The sequence below is a fragment of the Ips typographus genome, linkage group LG8 (genome assembly GCF_016097725.1).
Source record: "Ips typographus isolate SLU linkage group LG8, UJ_Ityp_2.0, whole genome shotgun sequence".
NCBI lineage: Eukaryota > Metazoa > Arthropoda > Insecta > Coleoptera > Curculionidae > Ips > Ips typographus.
The window spans coordinates 3302476-3323843 of record NC_138429.1 but is presented as its reverse complement, the minus strand read 5'-3'; the positions used below and the strand labels follow the sequence as shown (position 1 = coordinate 3323843).

General features: G+C 34.7%; 4 protein-coding genes across 11 annotated transcripts in view; 2 read left to right on the top strand and 2 right to left on the bottom strand.

Annotated features, from left to right (window-relative positions):
- Positions 1 to 10142, bottom strand: part of foxo (forkhead box, sub-group O) — a 63247-nt gene extending 53105 nt beyond the window's left edge. For both annotated transcript variants that reach the window (XM_081984729.1, XM_081984730.1), the window contains exons 1-2: positions 9505 to 10142; positions 7035 to 7238 (exon numbers count right to left, since the gene is read on the bottom strand). In XM_081984729.1, the coding sequence (XP_081840855.1) occupies positions 7035 to 7238; positions 9505 to 9726 (426 nt within the window). In that variant the 5' untranslated portion in view covers positions 9727 to 10142. The remainder of the gene's footprint in view (positions 1 to 7034; positions 7239 to 9504) is intronic.
- Positions 8678 to 21331, top strand: wdn (wings down). 7 transcript variants are annotated; one of them, XM_081984737.1, is made up of 10 exons: positions 8678 to 8805; positions 8856 to 9066; positions 17707 to 17909; positions 18000 to 18330; positions 18383 to 18571; positions 18986 to 19137; positions 19189 to 19276; positions 19335 to 19492; positions 20860 to 21005; positions 21063 to 21331. In XM_081984737.1, the coding sequence occupies exons 3-10, from the start codon at positions 17730 to 17732 to the stop codon at positions 21250 to 21252; spliced, it is 1434 nt and encodes a 477-aa protein (XP_081840863.1). In that variant the 5' UTR covers positions 8678 to 8805; positions 8856 to 9066; positions 17707 to 17729; the 3' UTR covers positions 21253 to 21331. The 7 variants fall into 7 exon arrangements, with proteins under 7 accessions (XP_081840863.1, XP_081840865.1, XP_081840864.1 ...); XM_081984738.1 differs by lacking the exons at positions 8678 to 8805; positions 8856 to 9066 and adding an exon at positions 17442 to 17647 and having other exon boundaries at positions 18000 to 18111; positions 18169 to 18330; XM_081984736.1 differs by lacking the exons at positions 8678 to 8805; positions 8856 to 9066 and adding an exon at positions 17443 to 17666.
- LOC145732453 (uncharacterized) lies at positions 12783 to 14549 on the bottom strand. The gene has a single exon (XM_081984731.1). The coding sequence runs from the start codon at positions 14452 to 14454 to the stop codon at positions 12931 to 12933; it is 1524 nt and encodes a 507-aa protein (XP_081840857.1). The 5' UTR covers positions 14455 to 14549; the 3' UTR covers positions 12783 to 12930.
- On the top strand, positions 14610 to 16526 carry LOC145732451 (potassium/sodium hyperpolarization-activated cyclic nucleotide-gated channel 4-like). The gene has a single exon (XM_081984728.1). The coding sequence runs from the start codon at positions 14746 to 14748 to the stop codon at positions 16411 to 16413; it is 1668 nt and encodes a 555-aa protein (XP_081840854.1). The 5' UTR covers positions 14610 to 14745; the 3' UTR covers positions 16414 to 16526.
- Positions 21332 to 21368: the final 37 nt, after the last annotated feature.

Genomic DNA, 21368 nt, shown 5'->3' with positions numbered 1-21368 from the left:
ATGGATGTATCTATTTATCTGATTACTAGTTGGAAATTCTCTGTGCGAACAAACCTATTAACACATCCAATAGCAACGTACATAGTTAACTACGTCACTTTGCGCGCGAAATAATCAGTTGATCAACATGATAAATTTTGATTAAAATTTGCAATATATTTTTGAATTATACCTGATAAAAATTAATTTATTAATTCGTGGGTAAGGCCGAAAATTAAAATTAGGTGTAGATTTTTACCAGTGTATGGCAACGCCCATAATTTTCTATTTTTAACATTCGCCGTTTTTAGTGGATCTGGTAGATTAGTCCAATAATAATATTTACATACGAGCTAAAACACACGTGGGTCGTTTTTTTCCGGCTAGCTGCAGTATAAATTTGCTCTAAAATAATTTTTTCCTGCCTCCATACTCATGTCTCATATTCCTTCTATATCCACCAAACTATTTACATAAGAGCACATTAGTTATATATCAATAATTTAAGTGTTTACATATCCTTGAATGCGAATATATTAAACTTAATCGCCTTTTTGTTGGTATTTCTCATTATACATCCGTTTACGTGCGTATATTTTGCAATAAGGTGGATTGCGTTAGGACAGTAAAAAAATTCTTGAGGTTTATGTAAAAATTGGAAACCAAATAACAGATTTTCTTAATTAATTTCAGGCTGATACCGTCATGCAATGTTTGAAAACAATTCGAAGAACTAAAAACGCGCCAAAACAATTTCAAGAACCATACTAGGTAAGCTGGTGCGGATTTCGGGAATTTCCCAAATTTGCATGCCGGATAAAACCGGTCTAACAGTGTATTTGTTACATATTGATTTTCTGGAATCCAATAATCTACATATCACATTTTTCCAACAATTTGTCTGTTTTCAGATGATCGAAATAAACAATTTAACGTAGCAAAACATTTGTAAAAGTCATTAGATTTTATAAGCAGAAGATAGTAAATTGCTAAAATATAATTTTGATTATTGGAAATTACAGTGTTTGGAAAGAGGCAACAAGAATCCTTTGGGTCGTCATTAGAATTATTATGTTATGAAATGTCAAAAACAGCAGCTTTCTTATGAATACTGATAGAGTTTTAGTTTAAATTTAGTTTTTCTCAAAACTTTCAGTTGAAATTTCATAAAATGCCTGCATTTTGTTGTGTTACGAATTGTGGGAGCCGGGGAAATAAGGACAAGCTTATTAGTTTCTTTAAAATTCCTAGGGTGTTGGTGTTGAGTCCAATACACAAAACAATTCTAACAGAATTGTCGCAAATAAGAAGCTAAACAAAAATATGCACAAGTTTGCTCATTTTAGTCATTTTAAGTAAATTCACAATCCACTACTAATTATCCACGAAATAAAGGAAAAACTAATGATAGCATTTCCTGTGTTTGTCCTTCCAAAAATGACATGACGTAAAACAGCTGATTTACTAGAGTGCCTAAAGCCGCATTCGTTTTCACGCTTCACGGAGCGAGCAGAGCGTTTTTGACGTCAGAATGACGTAATTTTACAGTTGGTCAAATAATGGTTTTGCCAAATTACGTCATCGTGACGTCAAAAACGCTCTGCTCGCTCCATGAAGCTTGAAAACGAATGTGGCTTAATACTCAACTGGGTTATGATGGTTAGCTAGGTTAGGTTAAAAAATAAGGTATACCCCCAACATCAAGTTGAGTTTAAGGACAGCTTAAATAAGTTTAGTTTAGAATGTGTTATTTTGCACCTGATCTGTCACATTCAAACCTCAACTTAGCTTAAGTTCGTACTTAAAATCGACTTGGAAGAGTCGGGGAAACGAACATAAGTTGCTTATTTGCCGCGTTTTAAATGTTATCAAACATGGATGCGTATTTTATTTGTTTTAGATTTAATGTGAAACGTCTCATTTCTAAATTTCTTTCATGCATAGAATACGCGTAAAATAAAAAGAACAACAACCTTATCGTCACGAAACAAATACGAATATACGTTTAGTATCCTTAACCCCCAGTAATAATTCTTGTTTACCATTTGATAAACTTTGTTCTTAATATCATTGATGTGATAGTTGTTTACAGAGTAAAGTATTGCCCAATTGTTCGGGACTTTATTATTAACACACTAACGACATTGGAAACTGGATTGTTGGACAAGAAACTGGAGTTGTGGACAAATGTGGTATTATGGAATGGCCGGTCTGTCAACCAGACTTAGGTCCGGGTCAAGAATGCACATATTTATATGTCGCAGCTTTTGAAAACCAAGATCCAAAGGTGACTACATTAACGCTAATGTGAAATGCAAATTCGATATGTGTGTGTGTGTGTGCGACGTTGCCATTATGACTGACGTATAGTGGCAACCTCGCCAATCAGTTATAGCCCGCTAGTGTATTTACAAATAATAAACTTGGACCTTGGCCTCTCGTTGGTTGTAACAGGCCGGAATAAAAACACGACTTAATTTGATTAATGCGTGTCGTTAGATTACTATGCGGTTGTATAACTTTCGAGTAGGTATTTGATCGCATGGTAAAACACGAATTTGGACGTCGCACATGTTCGACTTTTCCCAAATTATTGATTGGGATACGACGGCCTGGGCCTGAATATAGTAGGAAAAATTATTCACTGATGGATCACCATTAAACGGGACGACCTTACTTTAGAGCACATAACCGACGTCAGAAGCTGAGAAATTGAAAAATTACGCCTAATTTCGATGGGAAGTTACATATACCTACATCTGACAACGTATGATTAACTTATTGATGTTTGAATGTGTTTGAAAACAAACAAAAATCATAATTTTTTCTGTAAATATTACACCTGTAGACTATTTAAAAATTAGGAGGAGCGAATGAAGAAGTCTGACATACACAAGCAAAAGTTACCAAAAAAATTTTACTCTAAAGAAGAACGAGAAGACGCCTGATGAGAATGTCTTCTTGGACATACAGAAAGCTCCAAACTATCAAACTGAACTTCTTAGACGAAACGTAGTTCTAGAAAAGCTCAACGAGGCTTAAAGTTGGTTTGTTTGACACCAAATGGCCAAAAGATTATTCGGAAGCTGTCTTTTTGGACAAAAACTCCTGAGAAAGTTCAACTTGTTTTACTGGACATTTCAGAACCTAAACTGTACCTGAATCTGAAATATAAAAAAAAAAGTTACAGAGTTAATTTATTTGTGTTGTTCTTCTTTAAAGCACTGAAAATCGACTTGTTGAGGTCTAAATTAGCCAACCGAGGCAATTTGCTTTTTCCATTTTCCTTTGTAGAAATCGACACCATTGGCAAATTTAATCTTGTTTTCCAAGAAAAAAAAAACTACGTCTCTTCCAATTATGCATGGGTATTGCGTCGTATCGAGTAGTCGTTTCGCACGGATCGATAATGAACTTGGTTCGAGATTTATAAGGCGAAGAATTTTACAATTATAATTTTCTTCTTGTTTGTTTGTTTATAGCCGGTGACTACGCATAAATCCCAATTTAAAGAGAAGTTAAAAAAAATTTACCTCCAGAAAGTAAGGTCTCTATACATTAATTCTGAAACTGAAAGACGTTTTCCACATTTGTCTCCATTAGTTTTCTATGTGGATCTGTCACTTGATCGAAATGTTATTCACTCAAAAACTCGAAAAGATGTTACGTCTGTTACGCCTTTCTTAATGTCTTTTACTTGAATTAAGTAATGTTTATTTTGGTTTTACACTTGTTTGTTAGTTTGTCCTTTTATAACCTTAATTCTTGGCCCTGGTCTTTCTTCAATAGCCATCTGAAAAATTGATAGTTTTGTTAGATTATATATGATAGTTTTGTTATTAGATTTATTTAGTAATTTGATTAAGATTCTGGTGGCCGATCAAGCCAAACTTCTTTGTGAGTGTTTACTTTTTTGCTTACAACCAGAACAACTGAAGGTTTCCGACTTCCTGCTCTTAAAAAGTCGGTGGGGCTTTGAACCTCTGAGCTAGACGAGTGTTGAGATTGAATTTTACTATTTTTTTACTTTTCTTTTTAAATACAATCTCTTGTGTAGCAAAGAGAGTCAACGACAGTGTCGTCCAGCTGTGATTAAAGTAAAACGAAAACGGTGGCCTCAATTTGAGCGCCGCTTCCTAATTTTAAACTTGCCAGCAACACAACTGAACACAAATATTACGCATTCCTTTACAGGGTCGACGTTACTGAATCGAATTTTTTTATGAAAATCCTATAGATACCACGTGTTAAATTAGATTAAAACTATCGTTTTAGGATATTGGTAACGAATAGTACAACCCACAAGTGGGGTAAAATTAATATACATACTAATGCAATTCAAAATAGTGACGAGTCGTTAGAATGAACCTTGATATCAAGCACGTGCATTAAACATTTACAACCAGTGGTTGCGCATTCATTCCAAACCAATGTTGAAACTTAACCTTAAAAATTGATCGTTCACATAATTAATAGGATTTTAGTATGCGTTGATAATTTCAAAATTTTAGTACAATTTCGAGTAACTTTTTTGTTTATTTAAAATTGTTTAATTAGTGATAACCGAGTACACTTTTGCATCTACAGCTTTCCTTACGTCATCAAATGATAAGCGGCGTATTATCTGTAGTTAGAGAGTTCCTTCGTTAACTTCAAAAATTATTTATGTTGTTTTCGTAGTAGTGTGTCTATTTTCTGTCCACGTGACGTTATTAGGGGGACAGTGTTTTTGTAAATGACGATGTCCAGTGTGTAGGTGTATTTGGGTGTAAACACGTATCAGTTATTTGGGTCGAAACAACCTGAAACTGCGTTTGTCTGATCGAAATTTTAACTTACTCTTATAACGTTTGAATTCACTAATAGCATACAGTTAATGGAAATTATATTATTTTAAATCGAGTTAACATTTAGAAAATTAAGAAACTCGAAAACCTGATTGAAAGATAATATTTAATGTCAAGTACTTGTCTTAAAATAGCCCAACTGTTTGAATGGTTTAACTGTTCCTAGTTTCTGATTGGTCAAAAAAAAAATCAAGGCTAAACTTGCTGCTTTCTTTTGACCAATCCAATTACAAACTCAAACTTCATGCAACCTAACCTAAATATTATACAGTGACGCTCCCATACATTGAAAATTATACATTTCTCTTTCATCTATATTCTAAATAAATGATGCATCTCTAGGAGATTTAAATGAAATCCTATCTGAGTCAATAAAATCTAATAAAATGTATTTCTAGTAATAAAAGATAAAAATGTCAAGATAAGGCTTCATTAAAATGTGTCTTTGCAAAGCTCAAGTGAACAATGAAAAACTCTTTTTTCCCCAAAACATAATAATTAAGCTAAAATCAACCTTTTTGAATGTTTACATTGATTACATGGGTCATTATGCAAAAAAAAATCAAATTTTGATTAAGTCTACGAATTTAACTGCAATGACGTTTAACGTTGATTTAATTTCAATCAACCTGGTTTATTATAATTTAATATTATCGACCAAAAATGTGAAATCAAAAAAGTCACTACCTACGCTAAACAAACAGGCCGAGAAGAAACTTTTTAAGTAATTTTATCGAGAATCAGAGGAAAACTTTATACAACGTTAATCGAAAACGTGGAAAAACAATTTAATACCTCGATGAAAAGCCAAGATTTCGGAGTAGTGCGTGCTTTTATAAACGGGCCAAAACGTAAACAATTTATTTCGTTGGAAGGTATAAAAACTGCAAATTTATCCATATAAAAACCACGGTAAAAAGAGAGGCGTACACTAAAGAAAAGTTTCATATTGGACGTACTGTATGTAACAGGCAAAAAAAATTTTTTCAATTATATCGAATACTAAAATACACCACTTGGATATTGCGCATTTCCAGTGATTTGTGAGGCAAACTGCCTGGTAATTAAACGGGTACTAAACTAGGCAATTTAGCTTTGTAAGGAATCTTTTGCTAGAACAAATTTCCGGCCGGTCCTTAAAATGGAAAACGCTGGTCCTAAAACAGTGTTCATATTTTTTTAAACTGAGAATTAAACAGCACTAGGAAGAACTAGAAATAGGTCAAATCGAGCAAACAAAAAACATTCTCCAAGTAATCATTTTTCGTTCGTAATACTCTGATTAGTGTCCTTCTCCATTCAAACCACTAAACACGCGCTTCGTTAACTTCATCAAAGACTATTTACGAATAGAGTCCTCGCTAACAGGCTATTAAAGCTCTAGAGAGGAGTCGGAAGCTTAAAAAGCTCCGATTTCACGTGTTTATATGTTTGTGCCTCTTGTGCAACGCGACGTTTGTTTACACTGTCTGATGGGCTGTTGCCCTAGGTCAGGGCTCTAAAAAGCCGTTTTGTACTGAATCGAAGTCCCATTGTAGTAAAATCGGTAGTAAATAAAGCCAGAGCTGCCTATAATGACGGCACGTGGAGCTTTACAGTTTGTTTTTTTAGTGTTTTCCTTTTTCTACCTGCTGGTGGGTTGAGCTTCCAGTATAACCCAACCCTAATTAGCACCTATATCATCTATACTTTATAGTATTCAACTCCTAATAAAGCCTTTAGGACTTTAAAACCATTCACTTCAAACATGCAAAACCTAAAGACTACCCTATAATAAAATAATTTGGAATTATGACCCTTAGAATGAGTCACTCATAAAGATTTTAATGTTTATTGGGGCCCTAATACTGAAAGAAAGAAGAATGAATATGAATATGACCAATCTACTTATTTGTTGCCTTTCAGGCGCAAATTTTGCTCAAGTCATTCATTATTGACCAGATTTCCCTGTTTCACAGTTATCAATAATTAGTAAAACCAGCATTTCGCTTGAAGAGTACAACTTTTTTAAGACAAGTGCTGTCAACTCAATCTCTCCAAACCTCAGTAGAAAACAGTTTAGTTTCATTGAAGTGTGGCTCAAGAAGTAGTTCCTGTCTAATCAACGGTTTCTAAGTGTTCTGCTGGTTGTCACTTGACATTAAAACGTAAGAACCCCTTAACACGTTTAAGAAGCTTTTTTGTTGCTAATCTGTTGAAAAATCTCACCTTCCATCCGGCAGAACTGTTGCTGTCTCCTTTGTCCTTAAAATAGGGCACGTTCTGCACCATCCACTCGTAAATTTGCGATAAAGTCAATCGTTTATCCGGTGACGTGGTGATCGCTTGCGTAATTAGATCAGCATAGGAAAGATTGCCCCACGCATTTCGACGACTTGAATTCTTTTTTGTTGGTAACGCGGAAACTGGTACCTGCAAGAATAAATTACTTAAAATATTTAAAAGTGTTAAGATTTTCAAAAGGCAAACATGTTATTATGACACACCTTTTAGTAATTTTCCGTGTTCAATTGGGATCTTACTCCCCAACTATTTTCTACACGTACAAAACAATTTGATAAATGACAAGTTCATAATATTTATTCCTACTGTGCTTGAGGTATTCACCTCAAAAGTTAGTGGTTTTGCTTTAACTGCTGAGTGACTCTATGTTGTTATGCAAGAAATTGCTGATGCTTTTCATAAATCAAATTTTAAGCGAGAAAACAGAACTTTTGCTTCTAGACTTAAGGTAGGGGATTGGAAGGCGTGTCCTTTTAAAAATAGAGTTTCGGATATTTTTAAAATAAAAACAAACTGAAAAATATAGCTTTTTCTACTCCCTGAGAATATTTTTAGGTGCTTGTATAACACAGCAGCTGATCTAAGGAGGTGATGAGTGTAGCACAAAACCGCATAGAATGACCAATTTAAATAGTTACTACAAACTAAAATGAGCTGACGCGAACGTATTCCACACAGGGTGTTACACTTTTGATGAAACCTAATTCCTACAGAGCACAATCAGCAAATTGCATATCGCCATCCTTTAAATATCATTACGACCGTTGACCTCGACATTCGTAAACTGGGTTTTTGTATCAAGTTTCTTTTGTCGAATTAATGCAGACTAAACTTTGCCCCTTGCCACTATTGTTTGGCCTGGCCTCAATATGATGAAATCATGGCCTATTTAGTGCTTTTAACTGCAGTTTTCCGAGGTGTTAGTAAGTGCATGTTTTTATCGGAATGAGGAGGAGAATTAGGAGAAATACCCTAAAGGGGGTGGTTATTATTTAACGTTTTAACCTCACTTTTTTGATAGGGTGTTTGTTGCATGGTATTCAAGCCTAAAATACTCCTATAAAGTAAGTATATTAAAAGAGTTCAAGACACTTACATAAAGTATGTGCTACAGGTTACATACCTAGTTTACGTATAGGTTGGTGGTAACCAATTCTGTGTCGTTAATTTGAACTTTTACTACAATAAGCGACTTTCTGCTGTACAATACTTTGTAGTTCAATACAAATCAATACTTGAATTCCAAGGAGCTGAAATCCGGAAATCTGCCATTTTAAAACTATCAAACTTAACCTTAAAATATTAATAAAAACACCTTTTATTTTGATTAATTTACAATAGTAACCCATGGAAGTACTGTCACGTGACTATACATTTTCTTCCAGGCTTTAACTCATGTGATACAACAGAAGAATAAGTTTGGTTAGCAAAGATGCTTTTATCACAGGGGATTAATTAGTTTTTTATATAAAGCGGTCATGTGACCAAGTGTTTGGTCAGATCAGGGTGGTTTATTATTGTCAAATGTCATAACTATGTCATTTTGATATTTGAATTGGAACATTCCAGAAAATTTTAGGTTACCCCAAGTGAAGAGTAATGAGTATGAACACAACTTGTTTTATTTAATTGTGCTATTGTATTTAAGTGCTCCAAACAAGAGTATTTTTAAAAGTACACCATCTTTTTACTACAGGTAACCATTTATTTACCATTTTAATATTTTGCAAACTGGGGATGTTTAAGGTTTTTACATGGGGAAACCCATGGACCAAGTGGATTAACGTTTTAAACTTTTTAAGACCCCAGAAGTGAACTATGCTGGAATTCAAATATAAAATAATCAAATGTAAAATATGGACACTGGCTACAGGCTCCAAATTGAGTAAAAATTTTAGTTAGATCTATAGTACAAAATGGAGGGATACGCCAATGCAGTTCTCAGTAAAAAAATGAGGTAAGAGTAGTATAAGACTAGTAGAGTAAATAACCAAACTTAGACAGTACAAAATCAACATTTTGGAGGACAAACTAGTAAACTTCAGGAGCAAACTCTTATATACCTATTCATAGGGTGAGGGTTTACAATTTGACAGTTTACAAGTTGTTGATCAAAATATGTACTTATACGAAACAGATACGTAATACATAGAAAACCAAGGACGAGTTGAAGGACGCAATATCATACGCAACAAATATGTAAACAAGACACACCCACACACCTTTGTAAATCGCGCAATTAATAGGAATGAAAATATGAACGAAGGTAAATATACTGCGTACCTCCAGTACAGTAGCAAAACAAAATACTTAACTGTGCAAGATCCAGAAATAGATTTTTTTAAGAACAGAGGAAAAAAAGTAAACAAAACAAATATAAACATCATCAACTAACCGGCACGGGACACTTGTTGCCGCCCTCGGGCGCGCCACCCCCGCCTCCCTGCGCCCCTTCCTCCGGATCGACGAAATTCTCAGGCCTTGGCAAAGGCCACGTGTTCGAACGGGCTCTAGTCTGCGGCTCGAACCCGTCCACCTCCGCCAATGGTTCCATGATATTATTCAGGTTCATTTTGGCGAGAGGACTGTACCCCGAGTATAATCCGTTATTGTTCATAAATTTGGCCTTTTCCAATGTCACCCCAAAACTAATGCAAACACTGTGCGCCGCTGTCACACTTGGAAAAAAATCACCACTATTTTCGTTTTGGCACCACTACTGTGACGGATAAGTCGCAGAAATTACGGAGAACGTTGTCATCGCGCTCATCAGAAGTTCGTACACTTTTTCGATCACGAAATCCACTAAAACGATAATTCCATCTGGAGCGTATATAATTCTCCAAAGATTTACAAGGAAAAAAAAACTTGTCGATGTTTTGTGCGACGCAGTTAAAATACGCGCCGAAACCTTTTTGAACGCACGCAGACCGAAAAAGCAGCACCAGGTCCTGACGACGACGCGCTCGAAAACGGAATGTCGAGGCTGGACTCTGTGCTGCCACGCTGCTTAGCCTGGTATCGGTAGATTTCAGTGGGCAACTCGGTAGATTCAGCGAGAAAAATCGGTTGAATCGCTATTGACGTCACATTATCATAAACTACACTGGCAGCAATTTATTTGGAGACTGTATGTAGGAGACTAACAGTTATTTTATAACAAAAATTTTGTTTATTCATTTTTATGTAACCAATTAGGAAAAGTTTGAGAACTATCCAGACGCGTTCCAAATTAATTTTCTCTAATTTATTTATGTAGTAGTAAAATGGGACAAACTGGAAGTTTAATAATTACTTTGACACTGTTACTGTATATAGGATGTAATGGATTCTTGATCTTTAAGTTTTTGGTTTTGGTTACACCAAAGGTGTCAAAATGTCAGTATCCATGTACTAATAGTATGTAGTTGTTTTTCGAACCACAGGGCGTTAAGGTTTACAAATATTTTCTAAATTAATTTTTGCTGATTTTATCAGTAGAATTAAAAGTCAGCAAATCTATCGATTAATGGGAAGATGCGGCAACACCTAAGCAGCTACGCAGACGATGTCCACGGAGATCGCGTTGGCGGCGGCAACTCCTGGTGCGCAAGTGCACCGGATTGGCGCCACGGAGTCACGGTGACGGTGGGACCCCCGGGTTCGGTTTTGTTATTACGTAATTCGCGATTTCATCGGTGGCACGTTGGTGGGGGAAGAAAAAGAGAATGATGGACATGAAGAGGGGCTCGGCTAGACTTGGGGGAATCTCTCTCTGCGTGTCGGGAATGCAACGGGGAATCAGGTGACGGCATTTTTGGATTTCCCGCCCAAACGCTATATATTTTTTTTAAATTGCGATTTGGTAAACAAAATTATCAAGCTTTAAGCAAGATTACCTAAAAACCTAAACAAAATTATAATTTCGTAGTATTCTGGGTAAAAAGTAATCATTTTGTTTTTTTACAGTGAAGCCAAATTGATATACAGGATAACCACCAGGAGTCTATTAAAATCTCTATAGTAGCAAAATATGTATGTATAAATCTGACAACAACGTAGAAAATTGCATTTTTGACGTCTTCTGTCACCTTTGGCAAAAGAACTAGTATATGCCAGTTGTAGAGTATAGTTACATGAAACAAAGTTAGACGCATGTATCTGAGTGGGTTGTTGATATAGTAATATGTATAAATATGCTATATTTAAAGCCGATTAGATAATGAGATTTTTTTAATTATGCAATCAGTATATTTTATGAGAGAGACCACTCCGGACTGTTCCATATAATTGCGGAAATTTCCAATAAATGGAATTTGAAGCTTATCAATGTAATTGAGTTTAAAATATTCCATATGTTTACAAACAAAAGATTGAAGATTCGTTTTGTTCACGTTGAAGTTGCCAGTACAGCATCCAGTATTGTTAAATTGTAATCTGAGCAAACTTTTGAACTAGTTTTCAGTATAATATTCACATTTCAGTAATAATGATCGTAGTAAACTTCAGAAAGATTGTAATTGGATGCAAAAGTAGGTAACTTAAGTGGAATAAATTTGACCGATTACACTCTCTTTATCTCATTGATGTACGATTACAAGTATTACATATCCATAAAGATAGAGTATAAAATATGCGCATGATTTTATCATAATCGGTATATACACACCGACAAAATTAGATAATTAGAGATCAAGCTTGTCATATTGTAATACGTATATTACATTACAAGGGTAATACGAGGTTATTACTGTACTAAAATTAATCTACAGGTTGACTGTAAGTGTCAACGTATCAAGTTGATAATAATTATTATTATGTAAACCTACTTTTACTAATCATCAAAAACACACATTTTCATTATTTTGGATGCTAAATCGAATGTTCAAATGAATTGTAAATCAGCGTCGTCATTCGCGACGCGCAAAATCAATATTTATTAGAAAATAAATCCTTCGGGGTGCATTAACATTAATGAACAAATCGCTGCAAGAACGCATTAACCAGATGAAAATAGATTAGGGTCAGCACAGTCCCTTATAATGCTTTTGAGGGTGGTTTCAGTATTTAGTTGGTGCAATTTTTTTCAAAAATACCGCTAAAATGAACATTACCAGAGAAACGTTCCCCCTTTACAACCGCAATGGAATCAAATAGTTTCCCCCTTCCAAATGTAGTTTAGAGGGTTGTTGAGTCAAGTGGCGCCTTCCCACGATGTGTTAACATCTCTATTTAATTTATCCCCTCCGCCATAAATTCTCTAATGCCTGAACCGTATTAAGGGAGTCAGCTAGTTTGTAACAGTTCCTTAAATGGAAAAAGTAGTATACAGGGTAATTCAAATTCTATCCTTACCATTGAGAACCGAGTACTTCCGAAGATATAAAAAAAGCGGAAAATTTGATTTTTTGTTTTTATTTCTCATTTTATTTAAAGAGATATCCTAAAAGTAAAAGCATCTTTTCATTGCCACTTCTAACTAGGTATACGATATTGATTTCCAACTTGCCATCCGACGTTTCGTCATCATCAACTTTCTTCTTTGTTATGAACATATTGGATTAATGTCTGTTTTACAGGACAAAATAGTGCTTATTTTATTCTGTTTTCAGTCATGCTTTATAAATGACAAAATAATCTAATTTTGCCAACTTGTTAGCAAGACCTTGGATTTTTTCAAATAAGATAATTACATATTAATCATTTGATACTTTATTTACTTAAATACATAATGATATATTTCAAAGAATAGGCAGATACTAATTATACGTTTATTTACAAGAAATTTTATTAGAAGACAAATACACTATGGCACTTAAGAAATGTTCAACATATTAGTATCTCAAAAAACGTCCTTAATAAAACCTTGTCTTTTCTGAATCTCCATAGTCAAAGTTCTTACATGATCTTCCAGAAAATCGATTTTTTCCGACTTTTTCGCGCTAATACGTTGCAATTTCACTATGTGTTCAATAAGAGTTTGACTGTCTATTGTTTTATCATGAAGTGCCTCTTCTGAGTTTGAACTACTGTTCTTACTTGAGGATAAGTTTGAGTTGAAAGTGTTGAGTTCATACTGCTCAAGTTTTCTTCTGCAATGCTCCAACTCTTTGGACATTTCCCTTGATCTTAAATCATTTTTCCGACTTGCCACCACAGTTTCTTCTTTCAGATCTTCAATTTGCTGTAAAGCTTCATCTAATTGGTGCTTTGTTTGCTTGAGTTTGTCACTAAGTTCACTGGTTTCAATTGAGAATAAAATGCGGTCTTTTTCCAGTTGGTTGGAAAGTTCTACAGTTTTTGTTTGCTGTTCTTTTAACTGACGTTTTAAGGTTGTGGATTCACAGGTTAATTGGTGAATTTTAGTTTCAAAAGCACTGAATTCAGACAGTAATTGTACATTCTTGTCAGTTAATTGCTGAGTAAAGCCCAATAGTTCTGATTCCCTACTTTGACAATATTCCATGTCAGTTAGTAATTCTTGAATTTTCAGCTCTAACTGGGGTACTTTTTTACTAATTATTGACTCTTTTTCACACTGCTCTTCCAGGTGTTTCACTTTAGAAAGTAAGTTTGTTTTCTCTTGGATAAGTTCCTCACATTTTTTTTGCCAATGCTCTATCTCTCCTCTTAGTTTGTCAATGACCTGTTCCTGATTGTGTTTCTCATGCCTGAGTAAAATAACATTGGCTTGCTGTTCTTTAAGTTGTTTTTCCAACAGTTTACTTTCTTCTTTAACACTCTCATCCACTTTTTCCTCACCATTTTCACACTTACTCCCTTCTTGACTCTCTTTGTTGCACTTAGTTTTTAATTCCTGCAATTCCTGCTTTGTCAAATCCAATTGCTGCTGTATGTGTTTGCACTCATAAAATTTATTATCCAGCAACAAACATATGCGGTTTTTATCATTTGCCATAGATTGTAACTTATTTCTCAAGTGTTCACACTCCTTCTGAACCTCACGGTATTTGCAATCCAGCTGATTTCTAAGTTGTTGCTCTTTGAGTAGCTTTTGTTCGCTGACAGCAAATCGAATCACTGTGTTTTCCTTGTTTTTCAGTGCAGATTCTTGTTCCTTATTAGCTATGTCCAATTTTGTTTCTAGTTCCTTTTGGTATTCGCTAAATTTGAAACATTTAGCTTCTAGTAGTTTGATTTTCTGCGAATCGTCACTAATGATCTTCCTTTGGTGTTCAATCTGGGCGATAAGGTCGGCAACCGAAGAATTTTCAGTGGTTTTAGCAACCTCAATTGTTCCAGATGTTTCATGTTTTACGTCGTTTTCAGCTTCGCTTACTTCCGAATCGGGGCTTGTTGAAAGGTTTTCACGCACTATTTCATTCAAAGACTGTGCGGAACTCATTGGATTGGAATTAGTTTACTATTTACTTATAAAATAACAGATATGTAAACAAATGTAGAAACAATTTGTCCAAACGTCATGGACAGCTGGAATTTTGAGGTTATGTTGTTCTGGCTTCTTCTGTTCTCTAATGTTAGCGCCTATTAGGGCTGGGTAACTTATACTGCCTACCTGTTTGCTGTCCGCGTTTTTAAATGAAGACTTACCATTTCATGAACAAATTTGAATTGTTGCCTCACCTGACAATAATTTTGTAGGAGTTCAAGGTAAATCATCACTCACTGTCTCATCATGACTTTTATTTTTAAAGAGTATCCCCATAACTGTGCAACATCGGAAGAAACGTTTCCCCCAAGGAAATTCCGTAACAGTAAATGTTACATTCTGAAGAAATGTTTGTTCTCCATGACATTGGCCTCACCGAACAATTGTTTGACTGTGGAACACATTTCGAGCGAATCTCAAATCAATGCGGAACGAAGACGACACTACAACTCCAAATACTATTTTACTATACATCCTTTAAGTAATTTTGCGGCGTTCTATGACTTTTATACGTGCGTGTTCTATATGATTGCGATATTTGTCAGATTGATGGACGTGGCTTTTATTAGGAGAATTTTAATGGAGTCTGGAAGATACGAGACCCTGATGACGGTACTAAATATTTTGGACATGATGTCGTGGGGTAATGTGATGTTAAATTTTTTTTGCGGAGAGATTTCCCCTAACAAAAAGGACATAATAATTGATTTGCCTGGGATCTTTTGGTACAGACTGAAAAGTTATTCATTTTGGGGTGAATTGTTATCGTCTGTCCCCAAATGCATGATATGCTCCACTAGTACATCATGCACCATAGACGTTTGGTTAATTGTTACTTGCTTACGCATGTTTGTGATTCTGCTTGTACCTAAACCCATTCGGTTATTAAAACAATCACTTTGGTACATCAAACTTCGGTCGAGAACTATACTGATCATCATCCACTTGTCCTATCATATTGCTTTGGTAACTCACGTGATGGCCTGCACAGGTTTTGCAATATCCAGATACAGGCACATGTTCACTGGAAAATACGCAAACGATACATGGATCCTGTACGATGGACTCATAAACAAAGATATATCAATCCAGTACAGTTACGCATTTTTTAAAGCATCAGCACAGATCTTTGGCATCACTATAGAAGAGTTTCAAGAGAACGAAACATGGGAAGAGAACGTCATTTCCATTCTGAGTTACGTCACTGGAAAAATTATGATGTTAATTATGTGGGTGGCAATTTTGAACGTTTTACTCTCGAAAGATCTGCAGGAAATTAGATTTCAAGAAATCATCGCTCAACTGAACAACTGGATGGACAACAAAGAACTACCCAAAGCTCTTCAGAAAAGAATCATAGACTACTACAATTTTTACTATAGAAAAAGATTCTTTAGCAATAAGCAAGTGCAAAAAGTTATACCTGAAAGTTTGAAATCAAAAATCAAAGCGAGCGTTTTAAGAACTTTGAAAGTGGGTAATATAGCTTTGTTTGAAAAGTTAAACGACGAGGAACTCCAAGTGGTGGGGGAGTGTTTTGTAACCGAAGTTTACTCCCCCAATGATGTTATAATTTACTCTGGACTGAAAGGGGACTCGTTGTATTTATTGGCATCCGGTACTGTAGCAGTTTACACGCATTCTGGGAAGGAGGTGTGCCATTTACAGGATGGCGCTTATTTTGGGGAATTAGCTTTGTTGTTGAGCGACCAAAGGATCACGGCGACAATCAAGGCCATAGAAACCACCAAAGTCTACAGGATTCCGAAAAAGTATTTTCAAAAATACGTTTTAAGCAAACAGGATATATACGATATGTTTATGGAGCAAGCTGAAAGTAGACTGCAGGCTATAACGAAAGTCGAGGATGACTACAGGAGACAACTTTTTGCCGAAATGTACAAAGGAAAGTAATATTTTTTTCTGATATTTTATATTTCTTAATTCTGAAAGTGTTGGAATTTGATTATACTGTTAATAATATTATTACATTTGAAACTTATAAATAAATGTTATATTTAAAAGATTACTTTTAACCAGAAACAAGCTTTTAACAGTTTTTCAGTATATGAAGTAGTGGGAGGGTTAAAGCCTAAAATAAAATAAGAAGAGTTAATTGACAGCACCACTCTTTGTGACTTGTTACGTTTACAGTGCCAGTGTTGCCAGGTTTCCTATTTTTGGACAGTTTGAACCACAATTGTATATTTGGGAAAAACTTTTCTGATAATTTTATAGCTTTATGAGCTGGTTTTCGGCAGTTGTGCAGTTCGGTGTTTTGCAATCGCTAGCTAATTTTCTTATGAATGCACTGAAATACATCCATTACTGATCGAAAAAGCATTATTTAAACGTCATTTTGCCCATCGAGTTCAAAATCCGATTTTTTGTTTGCTAATCGATTTGTTCCTATGAATGTGGCCACTGTCTATTGTGGATAAAATTCAGTCTGTCACAATGATGGTAACAGCTGTCAAACTAGAAAACATTGGTCAGATTCGTTTTCGCGCTCCATGGAGCGAGCAGAGCTTTTTTGACGTCACAATGACGTAATTTGACAGTTGTTCAAATTTTGATTTTGCTAAATTACGTCATCGTGACGTCAAAAACGCTATGCTCGCTCCATAAAGCTTGAAACCGAATGCGGCTATTGCTTAAAGGCAGTCATATTTAATGCTTGTTTGTACGTTACAAGTTGCGTTACGTTAATCTGTTACAAACGTGTCAACTAGCAAAATCGTATTCATAGAGCTATCTGGAGCTGGAGCTCAGTATAAAAAAATTTGAGAAATTTTAGTGAAATCTGGCAACTTTCTTAAAATGTCTTTGGGGAAAGGGGAAATATCATTTAAAGATTGGCAACACTGGCTATCCTACTTTACGTTACGCTACAGTAAAGGAGAGCAATAGCTTTTTGTTAGTCGGGTTGCTCCGTGTTTTGAAACGATTCAGATCACTCAAATTGTGTGGTTAGGTCTTTCTTAAGGATTGTTTGTTTTATTTTGTTATTTGTCACAAATTTGAATATTAAATAATAGGTGTATTTCAAATTAGTTATACTTTTTAATAAAGATTATTAAAATTTTTGCAGTAAAAACTTTTTATTGTGTGTGTGTCCAGTGAGTCCAAAAGCTAAGGCCATTTAAAAGCAAGTCAGCATAATACATGTAATGATTTAAGATAAATATGTAATTTTTTACTTTACAGAAGTACTTTTTAGTGCTCACGAGATGAGCAACAGTTTACTTGAAACACAGGGCGAAATTAAAAGTGATACAGGGCAAAACACAATCATTGAGCAAATCTGTAGATCCTGTTTAGTTCCTATTGATGATAAGTTTTTTTGGATGGCTAGTGATTATTTAGACAAAAAGTTTATTGATATTTATAAAAATGTCACTTCAATTGAGGTACGTATTTGAAAAGCCTTAAGTATGTAATAATAATAATGTTTTACTTTCCAAGACTGTCCACAAGTCATATTTTGTAATTTTTTTTAGGTGGATTTAAGTGATAAAAAACCAAATAAAGTATGTCTTGCTTGTTATAATACCATAATAAAGTTTGAAAATTTCAAAGAGAAAACCTTAGAATCTGAAAAATTATTGTCAGGTCCATTATTTGCTACTGAACCAGACCATAAGTCTGAATTTATTTTTGTGCAAGTAGAAAATGGGGAGAAGGAATCTGGATGCCTTAACGTAAAGAGTGAAGAAGATGAAAAGGTTCTGATCAAAAATGAAGAAGATGACCTGACTCAAACTAATGAAGAAGTACAAAAATTGAAGAAAAACTGCCAATCAATGAGGAGGCAAAGAGTAATTAGAAAAGGTATGTTAAGGTAACATTGGAGTGTTACTGGTCATTTAAAGTGTTATTCAAGTTGTTTGCAAGGACTGTGGGAAGCATATTTCAATACATAAATTGAATGTCCATCTGAAAACCCACACAAAAAAACACTTTTCCTGTCAAGATTGTGGGGAAAGTTTTACTCAGCAAGCTGAGTTGTTTCGACATATGCAAAACAAACATAGTTATAAAAAAGACTATAAATGCAAAATGTGTAATGAGGGTAAGTTTACAAGTTTAAACTTACAAAAATGCAGTGTTGGTAGTAGTAAAAGCATCAGTAAATAAACTAAGAATTCACTCTGCATGTATGTCCTATCAATGACATAATTTTGAGATGGCTTGCTACCTTTCTAGAACAAATTGAAAATGTAGGAAACAACTGAAAGTCTACCCAATCTAATATGTGACATGACTATTTTTAAGGTTAAAATGTCATCATTAACGTCACATGACGGTCATGTGACTCCTTCAATGATTAAATTTAATTTTGAAATTCACGTGACTCGTTTTTAATGTCAAAATGGTTCGTGAAGGTTACATGACTCTTTTAATATTAAAAATAGAATTCATAATGTATTAAGTCCTCCGACACTGCAAAAATGACCTTTATGACAATAAGAAGTATATTTTTTAGAATTTCAAAATCCTTTAGACGTTAAAGAACACGAAACAACAACTCACATTAATGAAGAAACTGCGTTATGTTCCATATGCGCAAAAACGTTCAAAAACAAGGCACGTTTATCTGTACACATGAAGGGAGTGCATGGTAATGACAATTTTAAGGTATCAATGCCACTTTATGGTGTAATTAGATGTTTAAGTGATGTTTTGCAGGCGAAAGGTACAGGTTTTCAGTGTAATTTATGCGGTAACATTTACAAGTACAAATCAAATTTGTACATGCACCAAAAAACGCACGATCGTAAGTTTGCCTTTTTTTAAATTTTGGTCGAATGCAGTGTTGTTGTAATTGTATTTAGATCCAAAACCGTTTCTCTGTACCATTTGTGGTAAAAAATATTCGACTAAAGCGGTGTTGCAAAACCATCAAAAGATTCACACAGGCGAAAAAAATTATGAATGTCCCCACTGTCAGAAAAAGTTTAGATTTGTCAGCACCTTTAGGACCCACCTTATGGTAAGTAGGATTTTTAAATTTGATGGTTTTACCGGGTGTCTCCAAAACTACCAAAGGTAGAGCGGTTTTTGCGAACCTGTGCTCGATTTTTGTGAAACCGTTTTTGAGCTACCAGGGTGATTTTGAAAATGTGACAATTTAGAACTACTCTCTTATTAGCGACGCAGAAGTACTTTATTTAACGTGGAATCCAAATATCTATTTCATTTTCAAGTCACGTGACTGTTTTTGACAGGCCTTTACAGAGTTGCAAATGTTACCTGTCATGTACATTACAATTTAAGTTTGGTTTGTGGTCTGTTGAATCCGAAACAAGTGAATGCAACTTTGCTAAAATTAGCTATTGACAGTGTTGTCAAACGTATTTTCTTTTTCGGGGTAGATGATCACATAGATTTTTTTAAGAACAATGACGATCAGGCTTCAGACCAGACCAGGATGAACTCGTACTCCTGCTGAGTTCACACAGTTCGGTTTGTTATTATTTGGCAATGTTGCCAAGTCAAAATATTGAATGAGGGTAGAATAATCAGTCAAAAAATGGTAGATCAAAACAGATTCATTCATTTTACAGTATTATACAGGGTTGTCTTTTAATAGTTGTCAAAAATTTTAATCATTGATTCTATCTATAAATAATATAAAAACCGTACTTCAAAAATACAGATTTTTCATTTTTTTAATAATAATCGTTAGATCACGTGGTTTTAAAGGATAATTTAGCTAAACAGTCACGTGACCATTGTCAAAATCATAAATTTCAAAAACACTCTTTATGTCGAATACTAAAAGAAAACCCTGATTTTTGCAACTTTAGAGCATAGTTTGACAGTTGGTCAGGTGACAATTGGCAAAATAACTGTTAAATTTCGGAAAATCGTCTTGTTTCGAAAACTGTGTTAAAATGTAATTCTTGCAAATTCTAGTAAAATTTTGACAATTCTGACAGACATCACGTGGTTTTAGAGAAAATGACTGTTTTAAGCGCATTTTTAGAATTCATATTCAATAAATTGAAAAAGTGTATGGTAAGGTTCACAACCAACATAAATGACAACAACGTAATCAAAACGGTAAATTATATACAAAAAACAGGAGAACGGTAGAAGAACTACAAAAACGGTAGATATACCGTTTTAACGGTAGACCTGGCAACATGATTATTGGTCAAAGTCGGAGTGTGGTTCATCATATTATATTTATCGGCGCATTTCTAAAGAAGTTTTTTTTGTTTCTTGATTGTTCCATTTAATAACGTGAGCGGGATGAAGTTATTGGAAACGAGGTATCTACCCCGATCGGGGTAACTTTGGCAACGCTGGCTCTTAACTAAAATATAAACAATCATTTTGTAAAACAATTTACAGATTCATAAAGGTGAGAAACCTTTGTCTTGTCCAATATGTGACAAAAGTTTTCGGCAACATTCCCATTTAAAAACGCATATACGCGGTCAACATACGGGCAGTCGACCTTTCGAGTGTAGCTTTTGTCAGAAAACGTTCAAGCACAGGTAAAAAAGTAGCAATTACTGACATCTATGCCGAATTTTGTCATTCTTTTTTTGCAGTTGCAATTTGACAGTGCATACACGGATACATACTGGAGAAACGCCGTACGTATGCGACATTTGTTTACGGGGCTTTTACGACTCGAGTAGTTTAAAGAAGCATCGAAAAAGTCACTGTCAAAAGAAAGTTTTAGAGGATCGACAAGCGTATAAGGTGCTCATGTTGGATGAAGACAGTTTGTGCGAGTAGCAAAACTTTAGGATTTAAGACCAATCTAGTCTTAACAGCTTATTATAGTTTAATTCGTCATAAAGTGTTTTAAAACCGATCAGATTGTTTTATTCTAATGAAACTTCCTTGAGAAA

What these genes read in the sequence shown, in the direction of transcription:
- LOC145732453 (XM_081984731.1), bottom strand. Translation starts at nt 14,454, where the DNA reads ATGAGTTCCGCACAGTCTTTGAATGAAATAGTGCGTGAAAACCTTTCA.
- LOC145732451 (XM_081984728.1), top strand. Translation starts at nt 14,746, where the DNA reads ATGACTTTTATTTTTAAAGAGTATCCCCATAACTGTGCAACATCGGAA.
- wdn (XM_081984737.1), top strand. Translation starts at nt 17,730, where the DNA reads ATGAGCAACAGTTTACTTGAAACACAGGGCGAAATTAAAAGTGATACA. An exon ending in CCTTTAGGACCCACCTTATG is followed by an intron (nt 19,493 to 20,859) that starts GTAAGTAGGATT and finishes AACAATTTACAG; the next exon opens with ATTCATAAAGGTGAGAAACC. An exon ending in CAGAAAACGTTCAAGCACAG is followed by an intron (nt 21,006 to 21,062) that starts GTAAAAAAGTAG and finishes CTTTTTTTGCAG; the next exon opens with TTGCAATTTGACAGTGCATA.